The sequence below is a fragment of the Phyllostomus hastatus genome, unplaced genomic scaffold (genome assembly GCF_019186645.2).
Source record: "Phyllostomus hastatus isolate PE091 unplaced genomic scaffold, TTU_PhHast_1.1 phas_scaffold_60, whole genome shotgun sequence".
Lineage (NCBI taxonomy): Eukaryota > Metazoa > Chordata > Mammalia > Chiroptera > Phyllostomidae > Phyllostomus > Phyllostomus hastatus.
In genome coordinates, this window is record NW_025334038.1 from 13,859,999 (window position 1) to 13,879,817 (window position 19,819).

The window sequence follows — 19,819 nt, forward strand, 5'->3', positions numbered from 1 at the left end:
ACTCTTACTTTGAGGATAAAAGCAGTCCAGATGGGGGCATGCACAGTTTGGTGGGTTGGGAACAGGCTGAATCATTATGAATTTCATATTTGTGTGCTTTTAATATGAATACAGGTAGCACATTTGATGTACCCCTTATAGACTTGTTCTAGCAATTGATATGAAATAGTACTTGTTAAAATAAATTATTAAAAATGTTAAAAATTTTAACAAGTACCTACTATATTTTAGATATGCTATCAGGTGGTTTATATATGTTTTACTTATTCAGTCTGTGAGAAATAAGTGTGAGGAGTCCCCATCATTCCTGCATTCTTCACCTGAATCACCATAATCGTGAGTCTCTATAGGAAGCAAAACCCCTCAAAATACCAAATTATTCACTAATGACCTAACCTATTATAAAGCCATCCCCAGTCAACAAGCATCCTCCACTGACACACATGTGCTGTCACTGCATCAGGGTTTTTGTTGGCCAATCTTGAGTTGCAAATAGAGTATAAAACAGAGAGATCTGTACACCAGAGACTGAAGGGGGCTCTTGAGAAAACTAATAAAAAGTGGCTCAAAGGTGAAAGATGTTATCGTCAAATGGGTCAAACCAGTCATGAAACAATGGATCTTTTATAGGATAATCATAAAATGATGTAAGAAATATCAGTAGCTGATTTTCTTTGTCCTAATAATGAGTGCATAGTTGCCATTATAATCTGCATGTTAGTAGATATCAGAGCAAATAAACCCACTGCATACTCTTTAGTTTCAGAAAATGTCCCATTTAGACATTTTATTATTTATTTCAAATAATTTAATTCCCATTTTAAATAGATTCACTTTTAAGTGGCATTTCCCCGGCATGATTTTCCTCAGTTAATAAGGACTATTGTATACTTAATTTTATTTTACAGAAGAGCAAATTTATGCACAGAGGAGTTAAAATGCTTTCATGCACTCACAGCATCTACTCGCTGTTAATTTGAGAGAACAGTTTTCAGTTAGGGAATTTTGATGCCAAGCCCAGGTTTCTTCTCACTAGACATCAATTATTTTTAAATTATCTTTTTTTAATACTCTATATTATATCATAATTTTAAATATCATTTTTTATAGTGACCTCCACTATTTCCCCCATCACATGCAAGTTTACTATTGCCAAAACAGTTCCATCATGCTCCTGCCATTAGGGGGTCCCTTTTAGAAAAGCTATTGCTGAGGTATAGTTTGGTTGACTTTTCCATCCAGTGTGATGTTCAGAATACCAGGTAGTATCAGACTACTATCATTGGAGATGGCAGGCTTCCTTGTAATACCATCTGTAATCCATGTAGCCAGATTTTATATTTAAAACTTCAGGACTTGAGAAGGAGTGTCTAATTTCAGGGGTACTTTCTCTGATTATTTAATTTATACAACTAAATATCCCTGACTTAAAAAGAAAAACACACACATTAAAGATGTTGAGTACCCCACAGAAATACCAGGGTTAGGAGTTACCTGTAAGATTCTTGTGCCTTTATTAGCAATTATTTTCTGTTTTATTTTTAAGTATATTTTATTGATTATGCTATTACACTTGTCCAAATTTTTTCTCCCTTTTATCCCCACTCTGCCCTGCATCCCTCACCTCACCCTCCAGCATCCCCCGCCCTTAGGTCATGTCCATGGGTCATACATATAAGTTCTTTGGCTTCTCCATTTCCTATACTATTCTTAACCTCCCCCTATCTATTTTATGCCTAACAATTATGCTTCTTAACTGAACTTTAATATTAGGCAGTTAAATATAACAATATATGTCAAAATTTAGGGTTGTTATAGGCTTTTTGGTTTTAAAAATATATTGCTGGTAGTAATTGGCATTCTTTGAAAATCTTTGTGATTACATAGCAAAAGGTAGAGGAATCATATGACTGTGCTTTCAGTGAATGGTTTCAACACTACATTATTTCAAAAAGTAATAGCATCATTTTTCCCCTGGTATATCTATTAGGCAGGTTCCCTCTGCCCCTATGTTCCGTAAGAGGATATCTATCACATTAGTGGAAATAAATAAAATATTTCTAAAATAATGGCTATCCATGTGCCATCAGTTCAAGAACAAGCTTGGACTTATTTGATTATAATGAAATAGAGCTTCTATAGTTATGATAAAGACAATACTGAACTGTCATTATTCTTACAAAAACAGATTTTAGAACAAAATGCAATTATAATGACATTAAGGTAATGGATATTTAGGTCAAGTAAATAAACATAAAGATTATTATAATACTGAAGAGTATATACACAAGAATTAACATAAAATCTTAGGGCAAATGTGTTTGTATGGATGAGGTGATGTCCAACCTGTATGATTTGATCTGAGTGGTGCTGGGGAGAACATCAATCCAAACACCCAAGGATGCAGAATGGGTAGATCCTATTCTTCACCAAACCCATGTTATCGATGATAAAACTTTACCATCACCCACAGTTTTTTTATACCTTTTTGGTACTATCCTTGCTATCTTGACTGTATCTACCCAGCATCCTGACTAATGTAGCTTCTGCTGGATCACAAGTTTCAGAGTTTGAATTCTATTCTGCAACTTAGAAGTTTTTTGACCTTAGAAAAGTGACTTAAACTCCCTGTGCCTCAGTTCCCTCATCTATAGGGAATATAATGAATTTTCCTCTAGGATTGTTATAAATATTGCGTAGTATGTGGTACCTGCTTAATTATTGTACTGCCTTCATTAAATTATTACACATTATCTCATACCAGATAATATCATGTAGCTAATTTATGAATACATGAATTAAACACATATTTAATTAGTGCTTAAAATTTATGAAACATCACTTTAGGGGTAGATGCCCAAACTTCAAGGAATTTAGAATTCAGTAGTTAGAACTTCCTGGTTGTCTTCAAGGGTCTTCTCAGAGGGCATTAGTTTGCCACCAAATCTATGATAATATTCTGGTGGCCAGTGAGATATCTAGTGCACTGAAAGTGTGAGTCACCCTTGCTTGTCTCTAAACTTGAGAGCATCTGAGAATTGTTCCTACCCAGGGCCTGAATTTTACATAGAAGTGAAGTCATCACTAGCTTTCCAGTTCTTAGGATGTGAATGCAGAACCTTCAGAATTGACTGAAAGACCCCACTTTTAATAGCTTTACCAACATTGTCTCAACCTACTCTTTCCCTGACTATTGCTGTTCCAGACACATTGGCTTTCTGTCAGGTCCTCAAACATGTTCTACTTCCTTTCATCTCATGACCTCCTCACATGCTCTTTCTTCTGCATGGGACACACTCTGTATATTATGTTTGGCTACACTACTTGTGATTTCTGCCTAAAGTTTAACTGCTCAAGAAATGTTTTCTGATTCCAACTCAGAATGGGATGCATCCCTATAACATTCTCTAATAGGACCCTTGATTTTTCCTTGAATATTTTATCACAAATACAATGATATAATTAATCTATAACAACAATTAATCTATAATGGGAGAACATTATATCCACAGATAAATAGTAATGAAACTATATGCACATAATACCTTAGCAGTAAAAGAAGAGTAGAGAAAAGAGTGAGAGAGATATCAAGAGAAACACAGACACTTACATTCCATCCACTATTCTACTTAATGGGTTTATGGCCTAATGCCTCTAGGTATGGATATGAGTTGACATGGGAGCCCTGCTCTTTCCTCAGTTATTCTTATTGACAAATTTTATTTCATTATGGAATACCAGAATTTGAACATGTGTTTTAAACATCATGGCTCCTTCCCATAAGGCAACAACTTTATCTTGTGCTCAGTGAAAAAAAAAATGTTTTAAACTCTAGGAAAATTAGCCATGTTGAAATAATTGAGAAAAACTATTGGAACCTTGGAGTAGAACTTTCCTAAGAGATTGTCTAGGGTGTTTTGGATGGTGTGTAATTTTTAACTTACTTGCTAATTTATAGTCTAACAGATAAAGAAGATGAAACTGTCTCTATTTTTAATATTTGTAATCCTGGCCTAAAATATAAGTTTATGATGGCTGAAGGTACACCTGGCAATTCCATTGTTGTGTCCATAGCACACAGCAGGATGCCTGGGTGATACTACAGCTTAACAAAAACATATTTGTTGAATGAATTAATATTCTGCTAATGTCTATAGAATCAGTTTATTAGGCAACAATACACGGCTTGAATTTTGGAACCCTGAAGAAGTAGAAGACAGAATTTTAGATCCTAAGCATCATGCAGACCTTAGATAACCTGTCTCTGTAGAAACCTAAATTAAGATAGCAGGAAAATTGAAAGCTGGACATGACAAAGTTCAGTGTATTTTATTGAAGACTTGTGTATGTAAGGCAACATTTCGTCCTTTAATTCTCTTTCTAAACCAAAAGCTGACATCTTTCCTAACATTTTAGGTCAAATGAGCCGGACTCGATTTATCATGCTGCCAACCCAAGGGGAAGGACGGCCATGCCCCCCAGAGCTTACTCAGCAGAAACCCTGCCCGGTGACCCCCTGCTACAGCTGGGTCCTTAGCAACTGGTCTGCATGTAAATTGGAGGTAGGTCATGTAATGATGCTTAGAGAAATGCTTCTCCATATGTCCAAAGCACTTGTCTGGTCAAACCTATGTGCTGAGGGAACAAATTTCACAGCAGCAGGGGCCTGGCACAATGTATATTTATGCAATGGAGTACAGGGGAAAATACAATAAAATGATTTAACCTCAAGCAGAGTTATACTGCTAGGAAAATACATAGCCATTCATTAGGCACTGGTTGTAATAAGTGGGGTCATAGGGACTGTCAATCTTCTTGGCATCTTCAAGAATTCTGTTATTTTCCTTGCTTATTGGAAATATCAAAATATTATTTAATTAAGCAAAGCCCTGATGCTAGGGAAATGCACAGCTTGCTGTATACTATATTTCTTAAGGAGGCACATTTAGGCTTAGACACAGTCTTGCATTTGGGCAGAAAATCAAAAGCATATGAAAGTTATATTTTGACATTATTATATAAACCAAGGTTCCTATAATTTCCTCAATGATTATTTTTTTATTGCCCTGAAATATAAATGCCTAGAAATATCATAATATATCACATACCCAGAATTTTTGCTGGGTCAGCAAAGATCCTCCACTGCATTTTCTCCCTGGCTTACTGTATAAAAAGGTGCACATTGATTTTTTCCCTGTTTTCTTACTTTACTAGTTTATCCTTCAGTTCATATTCCAAAGCTTATTATTATTAGGTAACAATAATTTTGACTGTGCATTAAGAAATCTGCAGAGTATTCTCATGAAGATGTTTGGTACTCCTGTCAGATGACATTGTCATGCAGCCTTTTTGTCTGGCGGGGGTTAAATGCCCATGGACTGTGATAAATCCCAGAGGAACAAAGATGTGCTATACATTTGTTCAGTCTCCTTTATACAGAAAGTAATGTAACCATGCTAAGTAATTCAATACTAACCTAAGGGCTTTAAATACTGATTTTTTGTCTGCTAGTCTAAAATCTTCTTTCCTAAACCTTTAGCAGTTTCTAAATAAGGCTTTGGAATTACAATTAAGAAAATGAAAGGAATATTTCTCCTTATCATTGCAATAAAGGTTGACAGGGTAGAGAAAATAAGCTCGAAGAACTCAGCAACCCATTGCAGGGGAAGGGAGGAAAAAGAAATTTCGGAAGAAGGGAGAGAGGGAGGAGGGAGGAGCAAGGAAGGGAGGGGGACTGACACACTCTGTGCTCCAGGTCTTAGCAGGCATGCAGCTGTTACAATGCCTCACTAGTTCTGCCTACTTTCCATTCTGTCTTCTTAGGTTCAGGAGCCTTTCCTTAAAAAAAAAAAAAAAAATAGACAAGTCTGCCATCTTGTCCCACAGGAACATGATGGGGAAATCCCAAATGTAATGTTTCATTTTGTTGTTACCTATTGAGATTTTGACAGAACCATAGGGGCAAGAGTGGTGGGTTGAGAACATTCACTGTAGCAGTATGGTGAGAAATGTGGGGTTATGGCATCTTCTAGCAATAGCCAGACCTAGAGGCCCTAGAGACCATAAGAGCAGATGTATACAGAAACTTCAGAGCTCCTCAGAATTCCAGATGAGGTTATTTCCACTAACTGACACATTCAGTTCCTCCCTGAGAATTTGGAATGGAATTAAAGCTGTTCAAAGGTACTGTATTCAGGAACTCTTAGCTGCCACATTATCCCACCTTGTAGATAAAGCCAGTCATTCAGAAGCAAGAAAGAATGAAGAAGGTAACACAAAGAAAAGCAGAGGCAAAAAAGAAAGGGAATCATGATATTTGATTTGACTTTTTCCTGAATTCAAATTGCATTTCTGCTTTTCCAAAGCCTAATTGTGAACCCTTTGTGAGACAGAAAACATAGTATCTTTTTAGCAAGTTGCCTTTTCTTCAATTCATATGTAAGCTGAGGTTTCAGAATTACTGATAAAAATACATGTGGACCTTTGCACACAGGGGAAAACCATTTCTCTCACAACTGCACTTCTGCTTTTCCTTGTCCTATCATATCCTAAACCACCAAATGCAGGCATATAACCTGCTCATTCACTGAGGGTGGTGATGATATTGAAGCAGCTGATTGCCGTCAAGTATCAAACCATAATAAGAGAAGCTTGCACAGAGCACTGTTGAAATTTCAAGTCTGCCCTTATCTTACATGGAAAGAGATGAGCAAAAGGGAGTGTTTATCCTCAGTCTTTGTTTTTTCCCCCCTCTCTCTTTCCAAGTTCCTCAGCGGATAACATGTGTCCATACGTATGTTGATTGATCTGTTTTAGGAGCTCAGACTCTTGGGGGTTAGCAGGCCTAATTTTGATCAATGGTGTCCTGGTTCCTAGCTCAGCAATTTTTGCAAAGTTTCTAAACTCTCCAAGCCTATGTTTAAATCCTATGTAATGGGGGTGGTGATAGTACAAATTTTACTAGAGATTTTTAATAGGTAGTAGACAATTCTTTTTTTTTATTGTTGTTCTAACACAGTTGTCCCCATTTTCCTCCATTGCTCTCCCCTGCCCTGCCCAGCCCCCACTCCCACAGTCAATCCCCACCCTGTTGTCCATGTCCATACATCATATATACCTGTTCCTTGACCAGACCCTTCCTGTTTTCCCCCCCTATCCTCCCTCCCTTCTCCCCTCTACAATGCTTAGCATAGTACCTGGCAAAAAGAAGAGCTTATAAATTGTCATGGCTATTATAATTTTAATTAAAATTATAATTATGATTATTAGCACCATCTGCCTATCCACATCTGCTGATGCTAATTAAGAGTGTACAAAAAGTCCATTAATGATCTCGCCAGTGGGGAGTTACTGAGAGAATCCTCAGTGTTGACAATCTTGCTCTAAAAAGCCAGGCTCTGTTTTCAGGCCCAAGTGTATAAAATCTTGGGAGTGAAAGTGAGCAAATGTTTGGTTTATGAGTGAAATTATCATTCTGATGCTGATTCATCTTCATATGTGGCTGCTATCATCCAAGGTATGAGAGATTAAGGTTGAATATGGATACAGACTAAGAGCATGTTATAGTTTGTCTTGGTTTTTAAAGTGACCCCTGATATAGACTTGTTTCCTACCACTTCCTTATACTCCATCTCCTGGAATGTCAAACAAAACTCGAGTCAATTACATGTTCTGTTTCTGAGGTTCCAGATGGCAGTGTTTTCAAATTTCATACATGCTGCTGAGTCTTCAGACTCTTCTCTCCAAGTACACAAAGTGTGATACTCGATAGCAAAATATACACCCTAGACAATTCTTAGATCCAGTATGTAGAATAATAAGTTATAAAGAAAATCTTCCCCTAATAGTAAGTTTAACTTACACTAGTTATTTGCTACTTCATGGAGTAAACATTTACTGCAGCATTTGCTTTGAATGAACCTACTGTAAACCGATTTTAAACCTCCATTTATCTTCAAAATAAAAGTACTTAGACTCAAAATTAAGGTGCATTTTTGCCAATTTCACAACAGCTGTAAAAATTATTAGAGCAAATACGGGGTATTGATAAATCAGGTGTGGAAATTGCCATCTTGAATAAATAAATTATAGTTCTTATTAAAACATCTCTAGAAGAGGATGTGGTGGTCTTGGTTTCTGTGCCTACTCAGATTCTGGAGGCTTTGAGTTCCTACAATTTGGACCTCCTCCAAGTTGCACCTTTTCTTTTGGCGAATGTGCCTTTGAATGCTGACTTCGTCACATAAAGAATTTTTCTCTGTGGCCATTGTGTACCACCCTGCCCCTCCAGTGGTCCATCTACACACTGCCCTTGACACAAAGTAGCTGCTGCCGCTGTGTCTTGACCTGGCTGGTGCCCAGCAGACCCATCAGCCCTGATCACCTGTTCCATGTCCCAGAATACTGTCCCGACTGCTTTAGCTGACCACCTGAAACTTTTTTACTCCTGCCATTGCAAGAGCCACAGTAGCTCCAAGGCCAAGGCAATGCAGTTTCTGAGTCCAGTGGTGGAGAGGAATAAGGAGGTGAAATCCAGTGTCCCAGTGCAGAGCACAGTTACCACACTGTTTCCTAATAATGGATTGATGGGTTATAGCACATAGCATTCCTGGCTGCAGGAACAGAGATGCAAAGGCTTGTGCACTTCTCCTTCTCTCCTCCCCTCTCCCTCTCCTTTTCACCCTCTCCCTTCAACCATACCAGCAGTAGTCAGAAAAGCTCTAGGTCTTCCACCAACTTCTGGACTTAATGGAAACTGAGTAGCACACCTTGGAAGCACAGGGCAGTTAATACTTCCTGGGGTGATGGTTGATCAATGAGAAGTGGATCCAGGGAGGAGCTAGCACTTAAATGCCTCTCCCTTCTTCCTGCCTCAGCCCCTCATGGATGGTACTGAGGCACAGAGATACCACACGGCCTGTCTGAAAGATGTTAGGTGATCAAGAAAGCAACTGTGTTAACTTTGAAGTTGAGGCCAGCTTAGTAACTACCTTATACCTGCTTTCCTTCTGTTCCTGATTCTTTTCTTGTACCCTCAGTCTTGCAAGGAGGGAGTTTACCTCCCCATCAGAAAAGCTTGCCTGGGGTTCTGTTTTTTTAAGGTATTTGCGCAAAAAGAGAGCTATCATCTAAAGTTATCAAAACAGCCAATGGACTTCTTTTTGAAGTATGAACACCTGACTAAAACTGAAGAATACTCATTTCATGAATATCTGGCCAAAATGTGGAGTAGGAAACCTTACATCAGGCAAATGCTTAGGCCAGGTAACCAGTAAGGGCCTTTCAATCTAAGCCTCTGTTTCTGGGAGACATTGTACAATATGCTTTTCTAATTGCCAAGAATAATCTGATTGGTATTTGTAAATATCTTCAAAAAATATTGTTCATCACAAAATGCATGCTGGGAAATCAACTCATGGCAATACAGAAAATACAGAAAATCAGTATTACACTGGAAACCCCAGCCTAATCCATATGAGAAAGTGCTGAGTTCCCTCTGGGGGAAAACAAGCAAAGTAAAAAAGAAACATATGCCTTGTGGCTGTGCATGTTCTTTAGGGAGAGTGATTATAGTTTAGGCCATTTTATCACATGCACCTAGACAAATTATGTATTGTTTTTTTTCTTTTTCCATCAGTTCTGGCTGAGTTCCAAAATGAATGGTCATATTCTGAGAACAGAAATTTCATGGCATAAATTTGAATTTTTCTTCAGCTTCTCTATTAGCTCTTGAAGAATTGCTTAGTGATACTTTATTGAAAGGGAACAGTTGAAAGGGAACTCCCAAGAGGAGGAACCTGCTGAAATATACAACTAGGAGAGTTTGTTTTTTGGGTTTTGGGGGGTTTTGTTTGTTTGTTTGTTTGTTTGTTTTATACAAGAGGTAGCAGGAGCCAAAGCTCTAAGATACTAATTACTTGGGTAACTCTGACAATATCCTTTCCTCTCACAGGGTGGAAACTGTGGGGAAGGAGTCCAGATCCGCAGCCTTTCCTGTGTGGTCCACAATGGTTCAGCTTCTGCTTCTGCTGTACATGTAGATGACACACAATGTAAAGGAATGCCCCTTCAGGATGCCATCCTGAAGCAGCTATGTTCTGTGCCTTGCCCAGGTATGCAGTTTTAAACAATTGGGAATGCCTTCAATGGTGATATTATTTACTTGATCTTATTTACTTACCTACTTATGTTGCGGAAAATAACTCACACTCCGGGGAGATGGCGAAGCATGATCCTTTATTATGTGTGTGGGCTCAGAGGGGTTAAATTTCCAAATCCTGAGCAAGAGCTTTGTTCTCCCAATAGCCCCGGGCTTCCTGCCTATTTGGTGAAGCAAAGTTACAGAAGCTAAATGTGGGAGTTAGGGAGTTAGTTAGGGAGTCAAGTCTGGTTACCATATATGGGGGACAAAGGAACAAGGCACTGGGAATTTTTGCAGATGTTACAAGACAGCACAGCTTATCAAGGAAGCTACAGAGCACAGAGGCTTATCATGGAGTTTTTCTTTTCCTGCCACACTTATTTATTTTTTTTTGAAGCTCTATCTCATCAAAATAGAACTTTCCAACTAACTTTAACTCATTTTTAATTGTGGTTATAACTTTGGAATGTACACATAGCTTCAATGGAGGTAGTGTAGGCCAGAGGGAAAAAAAAACACTGGACATGGAAATGTAAGAGCTAAGTCAGAATCCTGTCTCTCACTTCTCTGGGGGTTTACCTGGGGCATAGAAAATGCATTAATAATACCTGACCTGACAACACCTAGCACACTGGCTAGCACTCAAAAAATGTTGACTGAATCCCTGAGTGGATGAACCTCTGGGGAATGGCATGGTTGAGACAAGTAAGGCTGTCTGTTCATGAAAGCACTCTCAAATTGTCATGTTCTATGTAATTGTGAAGATAATAGTCACATAAAATGTATGGGTTTATTTTAATTCTACAGTATATGGCATAAGCTAAAGGTAGCTTAATATATCTTTATAGTATGGCATGTAAAATACATGTGCATGTATATAAACACATATACATACCTATGTACATATATACACAGAAGTTTGTGCATATTTTTAGCTTATTAAATTCAACATTCTTTAAACTCAAAGTTATTCACTTCAATGACCAACTTATTCTCTTTATATTGTTTATCTGAACATCAATTTTATGTTATGCTGCCTCTTGAAAACTTAGTTACTTTAATCTTTACATTTTCCTTTTTAAAATGTTTATTATCACTAACAGACACAGAGTGTTCTCTAAATATGACTATGATTTGAAGCAAAATAATGCCAGTCTAATTTTGGCAGTTTCTTCCTAACCTATATTGAATCATAAAGTAATTAGTCATTTTTAGTACTTTATAATTGGAAAATTGGTCAAGGTACAGTGTGTGGTACCCGAACCCACCCCATCACTGCACTGCCACCACCACAAATCTCACTGTTAACCTGTTTGTGTAAATGTTGTCAAGTGCCAGCTTCCATGTTTTTTCCCCTGCTTTGCACAATCGCCCAGGAGACTGCCATTTAACGGAATGGTCAGAGTGGAGCCCATGTGAATTAACCTGCATTGATGGAAGAAGCTTCGAGACAATGGGCCGCCAATCTAGGTCAAGGACATTTATAATCCAGTCTTTTGAAAACCAAGACAGCTGCCCCCAGCAGGTTCTAGAAACACGTCCTTGCACAGGTACCAAGAACACTTTTCAATTCTCTGCTTTGATTGATTAAGCTTCTTCTTTTTTAATGTCAGGTATAATAGCACTGCTGTTATCTTATTTCCTTACAGGAGGCAAATGTTATCACTACACATGGAAAGCAAGTCTTTGGAACAATAATGAACGGACTGTATGGTGCCAACGTTCAGATGGCATTAATGTCACAGGTATTTCTACCTAAGGTTCATGTGGATACTTCTAAAACATTTGAGTGTTACTGTTTGTGAGGAGAATTAGCTGACAAATTATAAGAATGGAAAGACTGGACAGATAACCTTAGATGATCTTCTTGTCAAATATTCATTAGATCTTTGCATCTCAGAAAGCAAACAATTCTATATGAAGACCTGTAATATATCAGATAAGTTAAAGAAATAGGCTTAAACACAATTAAATTCTCTTAAATATTATGATCTGAAACAAAGACTGAAAAAGACAGATGCTAGCTTAAAACAATGGTCTCTAACATTTTAAATCATGTACTTTCTTAGTAAAAAGTGTTTCAGGGCTTATTTCAACATGTCATATTATATGCTTACATATTATGAATCATACAGAAGTTAAAATTAAAAGGGTTTATAAGATATATAACAATTTAATACATTATATTTGTTAATGCAGCAAAAAAATTTGCTGCATGTTATAGATGCTTATATTCATTCTCTGCAAGCTTAGTTTTTAAAGATGGTGACAGCCATGATTATTATTTAATATCGACATGTAGACTGAGGGAAGTGTTCCACATTCCTGACAACGGATATGATTTGATCTACAAGCAACCTTAATTATTTTAAAGGGTATTTTTATGCCTTCTTATCAGAGGTCATTAAATTGCCATTGTTGTTACTTAGTAAGGAGAATTTCTGTTCTTCTATAGAAAAGGATTGTCAGTTCTGCCTTTTCCTTGTATATTTGCTTTTGCATTGTTGGTATTCCCTTTAATCCATAGTTTACTCATACAATAATTTATTTGAAGCTACCTGTACATTTTATAAGCTATTATTAAAACTTTTGTAAATCAACTGGACCAGGAACATGGAAAGCACCACACATACTCTGCCACATGCTGAGGGGTAAAGTGGTGTGGGCTGCACTTTCCCATTCTCTGCACAGGGCGTTTCATGCACAAAGTACATGCAGACACCTGATGCAGCAGCTCAGGTTGCTGAGTGTTCTTAGAGCTTAATTTCATTTCTAAAATGTAAGCAAAAATGCTGCATAAACTATGTAAATTCAAATATTTTCTTCTCGGTTCTTACAAGATCCCCTCCTGCAGGGGTCTACATACTGCACTTTGGACATGGCTGGTTTAAAAAGTGAAAAAAAAAACAAACCTCTGAACACAATTGGTAGCAACAGAACTGTGGTTATTGCCACTTATGCCCGAAATTAATAATTTCACACCAAAGTGCTAAATCTGGAGTATGGTTTTTTTAAAAAAATTGTGTGGATTATTTTCTAAGTAACTAGGGATTTAGCTGCTTCATTCTTAGGAAAAGTGTAGATTCGACGGACATAGCCCAAAGCTTTTTAATAGCTATGAAATCAAACTATAACTGGTTGGTGATTATAGTAAGGCAAAGGCTACAGTATAAAAGCAACCAATATTATAAATCAAGTTTAAATACTGCCCTTGAATAGTATGTAAGGCCTTTGCTTAGTACTCAGAATGTAGGAGGGCAAGACCACCATGTAAGTGATTTTCAGGTTACAGAAGCATGCATTATTCCATTCCCTTACTCAGAATAATTTAATGAGTCCTGTGCCAACTACTGTGTCAACTGTGTGATTGTTCCTCCTGGAGCCTGTACATTTGCTCTTAACAATATGTGTGGGGTTCTGAGGGGTGTGTGTGTGTGTCTGTGTGTATGTGTGTGCCTGCCTGTATCCTGATTGAAATGTTTTAAAATGTTACCAAAGTGCTTGATATTCTGGGCCCATAAATTGATTAGTGTCCTTCTTTTAGCATTTGGTTATTGGGAATTGACCTAGTGTCTAGTTGGTATATTCCAGAATTGGAGAAAAATATATGTAGAATAAGTCTCAAACAGGTGTATTTTATTCTCCTGAACTTAAATTGAGATTTCACCAACTCTTTTACTGATGCTGGCAGTAAAGACTGTCCCCTCAAGCATAGCCATATGATAGAACCACACTGCCAGTGAGCAGGTGTAAAAAATCTGCTATAAATAGCTACTGTTCACAGAGCCTCCCATCTCAATCCATCCTGGAATAATCAATAAAATAAGACTGGGCCACAAGTCAGCCAATGGATTTATTTAAAAAAAAACAAAAACAACAAAAAAAAAACCTGTTACAAAGTGGCCCATGCCAGCAAGGGAAAAAATGTTTTTAATATTAATCATAGAAAAATCTGCAAATGATGGTGAGATTTCCTTTGTAGGAGGCTGCTCCCCTCGGGCACGTCCGGCTGCCATTCGCCAGTGTAACCCAGCCTGCAGAAAACCTTTCTCCTACTGTACACAGGTGAGTCGTGTGCTGGAGACTTCTGTAAGTATTTTAATTGCTGTGTTGTGCATATGCTGTTGGATGTTTTCCAGCCTGTGAGAGTCAGGCAGCAGTTCCATGTGCCCACGATACCATCTAGAGGCATCTGTAGGAGTAATCACAACTATCCAGCACATTTTTGCAGGGACGTGTGTTACAGCAAGCAGTCTTTTTTTCTATAAATCTGTCTATAGGCAAATCTGTTTTTCAGATATCTCATTTATATTAGCTCTAGTTGTCAATAAATATTCTCTACTGATTTATTCTTTGATTCTTAGTCTTTCATCTACCTAAATTATTTTGAAAGTTATTATAAATACATGTTCATATTTGCTAAATATTATTTAGCAAAATTGATTATAAATACTATAGTGTTTTTATTTTTTGTTGCTTTAATTTAATTTTTATGGTTTATGCTGTTACAGTTGTTCCCACTTTTCTCCCTTTCCCCACCTCCTCCCAGCCCCTCTCTCTCCCCACCCCAAGCCAGTCCCTATATTGTTGTCTGCGTCATGGGTTGTGCATAAATGTTCTTTGGTGTGTAGTTCAAGTTAAATAAATTCCTGTATATAAAAATTATATATGTATACATACACACATAAATTTTTAGAGTATTTTCCTTTTCCCTGTTTTCCCACATCTCCTATCTACCTATCTACCAAATGTTCAGGAAATAATGCAAAATGCACATTGTATTCTAATCAATGGCACTCATAATCTGCAATGCATATATAATTTTTAAAGAGTTGTGTCATGTTCCTCAAACAGGTTTCTGCTCATACACATGTACCCTTGGTGAAGTTTTCTTTTTTCTCCCCTTGGGCTGCCCTCTTGGAGTGCAAAACCAAGCCTACAAGCAAAGAGGTAGTACAGACCAGCTATTGATTGATGGTAGCAGATGAGAAAGGCATTCAGCAACTGGGGCAGCAACAGAGCTCAAAGAGCACATATCTCAAAAAAAGATATGTACATAATTCCATTCCTTTACTTCTCACTACTGAGGGCAGGTTGGAGTCAGTGGCCAGGAATCTGAAACAGCTAATGGGAAGTTGAGGATAATTTGATCAAATGCCTTAAACATCTCTATGATAGAAAAAAACAGGTAGTTATTACCCTCTATTGACAAATTATAATTTCATGTTTGGAAGATATAAGAATGGTAAACCGCTAGAAAAAGCTGATGATTTATTTACCAGTTAACTTTAGAATTCAGAAAGAAGAAATAATTGGATATTCATCTTTTTGACAAGTCTGTTGCTAAAAAAAACAAACTTGTCATGACATATGCAGATATTAAGTGATTCCAATAAATTGGTCATCTGCACAGTTCAATGTGTAACCACAAAAATATTTTTGTACGCTGTAGGGTGGAGTTTGTGGTTGTGAGAAGGGCTACACAGAGATAATGAGATCGAATGGTTTTCTGGATTACTGCATGAAAGTACCGGGCTCGGAGGACAAAAAGGCTCATGTGAAAAACCTTGCTGGGAAAAGCAGGCCTGTGAATTCAAAAATTCATGATATGTTTAAAGGATGGTCTCTTCAACCCCTTGATCCAGGTATGTTTCAGTTATGTGTTAAGAAATGTAAATTTTTGTGGGGGGGGGGGTGGTTAGGGTTCACGTGGAGACCGATGTTCGAGACTGAAAGAATGGAGGACTGGAAGGAAAAAGAACAAAGGAAGAGGCAATGTGATCCCTTTTAAATGTAAAATTTTTCATGGATTGTTTAGGATAAGTCTGTCAACACCAGTCTAAGAGACACTGAAGTAATCAAAATATTAACCTTTAAAAATACCTTTTAATTGTAAATGATCTTTGTAACAGTGTATGTTTTTATAACTGTAAATGTGTGTATGTAATTAAGTTAAAATAAAAAATTGGAACAGATTCTCAGGAACATGCAAGTACCTAAGGAAATGTCCAGGGACCCTGTCTGTTTTGAGAAACACAGGTGAAACAGCAGAGAGCGTCAGCTTCAAAGGCAGACAGACCTTGTGGACATCATGGCCCGGAATGTGCCTGTTTTGTGACTGACTATAACTTCTTCATCTCTCTGGGCCTGCCTCCTCATCTGTGAGATCAGTTGAGAGGCACCTACCCTGCAGGACTGCCTTGAGTATTAGCACAGTGTCAGGCCTGCAGGGGCTCAGGGATTTGTGGTTATTAAGGACAGGAATGAACATTTACTATTTTTGTATATCCCACGGCTCTGTGCTGGCTATATTGCATGAATCTTCTCATTATGTTCTTGCAACCTAATGAGATGCTATTATTCTCATCTTAGAGATTAGGAGTCTGAAACTGCCCATGCAAATTAATTTTAGGAAAGTCACACTACTAGTAAGTGACAGCAAGCTTTGAAAGGCAGGTCGTTAAGGCCCTTACATAGCTCTGGTCTCTGCTTCCCACCTTGTAAAGGAGGCAGAAAGTGAAAGCGAGATACTCTGCCTATCACATACTCCTTTTCTAAAAAACAAAATGCTACTAATGGCTGAGCAAAGTGGCATGACTGAGGGGGCAGGGAGAGGGAAGTTAGAGACAAAACTCAAGCAAAATATACCCTGGAAACTTTTCTTCCAGATCCTAGGCCTTTGCTGGACCAAAAATGCCTTGACGATATGCTTAAGTTAAGCAAAAACCAGAGCCCAGCTCAAAGACCCCCTAGATCACCAATTTTGAAGGATGACTGTAATATCTTAATTCACTTTTGATTTCCCCATATTCCTGGACATGCCACAGATGTTTAAAAACCTCTCATCCATGTTGTGACTGAGTTCATCTGTTTATTTAACTTTAAAAGGTACATGATATAAAATGTAGCCAGGCTCCCCTTTTGCTTATAGACCATATTTCAGAAGAGAATTGGAGTGAGGTTTCAGGGAAATGAGTCTTCAAGTCCACAAGTGAGGTCCTTAACCTTGTGGGGTCTCATTAAAGCATGAATAGTATGTATGTTAATTATATTCATATATAAACTATTGTGTATGTATGTATGTATGTATGTAAGCATATATATAATATAGAGAGTATGGCACAAATGATGCCCCCTTTTTGTTACAGAATATTTTATTACAAAATCATGAGCATGTGATTCTGTAACATAACACTATCACACTCAAGCACACCATATGACATTTTAGGTGAAATATTCAAATTAAAATTATAAATTATTACACCCAGATTATTACCCTATCAACCACACTCAAGCAGGTAAGCAGGTGTTACTTCTGCCAGACCCTGTATATTTAGTCAGGGTAGAGGGTATAACTTGTACTGTTTTCATGATGAAAATGTAAATTCAATCAACCTCTAGGAGGGCATCTGTGCAATACACAGTGACCTATCAAGCACTGTGACCTAAAATTTCTGTCCCAACCATTCATCATACCAATATATACATACATACTGAAATAAGCATGTAAATGCTCTTCATTCCATGATCACTTGTTGTATCACAAATGAGTGGAAACAGCATAAATGTGTATAAATAGAACAATGAAAAACAAAATGATACAATTATGTAATATATATCATAGATATATTAAAAGTAAAATAGACTTATGAGCTAGAACAAAAATATTTCTAACATATATTTTAAGTGAAAATAAGTCCAAATCAAAGGGAATGATATGCATTATCCATGTCTTTTAAAAACTGTATGTGTGTTGGTGTGTAGAAACTCATACCTGTGTTTGCAGAAACAACTGGGAAATGTTCACAGGGAGATGGGTAACTGATGGCCCCTGGGTGGGGGACTGAGAGAGGGTGGCAGGACAACTTATTTTTCACCATGTATCTTTTTTTATAGTTGAAATTTGGTCCTATCCATTATGTTATTATAAAAAGTTATATTAATTCCTTTTGTTTAAGTAACATAATTAAAGGTCATGGACCACATACCTCTCCACTGGGGATTTAAAAGCACTGGATTCTCTCAATACTTCAGCTCTGTCAGGCATAGGGGTAATAAAAGTAACAGTGCATGTTCACTCACTCAGGGGAGCCTTTTTAAGATTATCATTGTAAAACAGTCAGAGTGGGGGATTTCATCATTAGTGTCTGAACAAGGTTAGAATCAGAGCTTTGTAAACAGATTTTTGACCACAGAAAGTTATCATTACTACATTGAAACCTCAATCTAAAACTTGATTGAGGCTTGAAAGTGTCTTGTAAGCAAAAACTATTGTAAGCGGTCATTATATAACTGAATGTAATTACACCTTTATTCCAAAGAAGTATTGTTTACAACAGATTTTAATTATTTTTCACCCTACAGAAACATTTAGAATAAGATACTAATATCATGTCTTAGACCTGCAGTTAATTACATTCATATAGTATAATGAACCTTCAAGGTGTGTATATCTTTCAGAAAGGAATACAGTTTCTTGCAATACAATTCTGTTTAGTTAACTATATGCTCATGTAAAATAGAGCAATAGAGCAAAAGACGCTAGTTTCAGAAACAAGTCAATATCTACCATATATAGAAAAACATGCATACACTCAAGTTAAACCTTATATAGAAGTCACAAAATTGATCAGACTATTTGGTTAATCTATTTTCCTTTAATTCTGGCAAGTATCAAATAAAAATATATTTGTACACATATAGTTATAATTTTACAATACTTTGGCAAATAGATGAGCTTATTTGGTCATGAGGTTTTGTTCACTCAACATCATTCAGAAAGCAAAGTCAGCAAAAATGGTCACAGTAATTTTCTCTGCATGCAGGATTGTTTCGTAATAATAATAATTTATTTTCTTGGTCTATTTATGTGGTCAAGATGTTTTACAATACTTTTGTGTCACATGTACCAGAAAATATACACATGAAAATAAATCCAAAAGAGCTTGCCAGTTAGATTTTATGAAGTAATGATTGTCGCTGTTGAAATTTTCCATAGACTAACATTTTACATTTGATAATTGTCAAAATAAGGTATTTCTGTTTATGACTTATGCAAGACTCAGAATTCAGATGAAAAATAAAGATGTTGTATGCTAAGCTTATTGTTTTATCTCTATTTTAAACAGATGGCCGAGTAAAAATTTGGGTTTATGGTGTTTCAGGTGGTGGTTTTCTTATCATGATTTTCCTAGTATTTACTTCCTACCTTGTTTGGTAAGTACTGATTATTAGTTTGTACTCCATGTTTTTGTGGGTATCATGCTATACTAAGAGGAGTCAGGACCATTGACCACTATAAAGGACACTTGAACCCACAAATAAATGGCAAAATTATTGAATAGTTGGAATGAGAGATCACTATCTTTATTATCCTCATTTGAAATAACATCCTTTTATTTCATTTGCAGATAACATCAGAAGGTACATGAGACAAATCATGGTTAGAACTTTCATATTTTAGCCTTGACTTATATGAGCACTTTTCAGCTTGGCAATTGTTTCTGTGGGTGGCCATCTCCTGGCACTACAGGGAACCGATACCTGGGTCCCAGGCCCAGGCTTTTCTAATTCAATGGATCTTATGTGTGGCCAGGTTGTCTAGTTGTTTAATAGTGCCACAACTAATATTAATGTGCAGCCAAAGCTGAGAACCATTACTCTAGGTAATTCTAGTTC

General features: G+C 37.0%; 1 protein-coding gene across 1 annotated transcript in view; it reads left to right on the plus strand.

Annotated features, from left to right (window-relative positions):
• Nucleotides 1-19,819, plus strand: part of THSD7B (thrombospondin type 1 domain containing 7B) — a 776,886-nt gene that overhangs the window by 741,857 nt on the left and 15,210 nt on the right. The window contains exons 20-26 of the mRNA XM_045826088.1: nt 4,417-4,562; nt 9,953-10,112; nt 11,518-11,691; nt 11,791-11,886; nt 14,124-14,206; nt 15,594-15,786; nt 19,270-19,357. Of these exons, the coding sequence (XP_045682044.1) occupies nt 4,417-4,562; nt 9,953-10,112; nt 11,518-11,691; nt 11,791-11,886; nt 14,124-14,206; nt 15,594-15,786; nt 19,270-19,357 (940 nt within the window). The remainder of the gene's footprint in view (nt 1-4,416; nt 4,563-9,952; nt 10,113-11,517; nt 11,692-11,790; nt 11,887-14,123; nt 14,207-15,593; nt 15,787-19,269; nt 19,358-19,819) is intronic.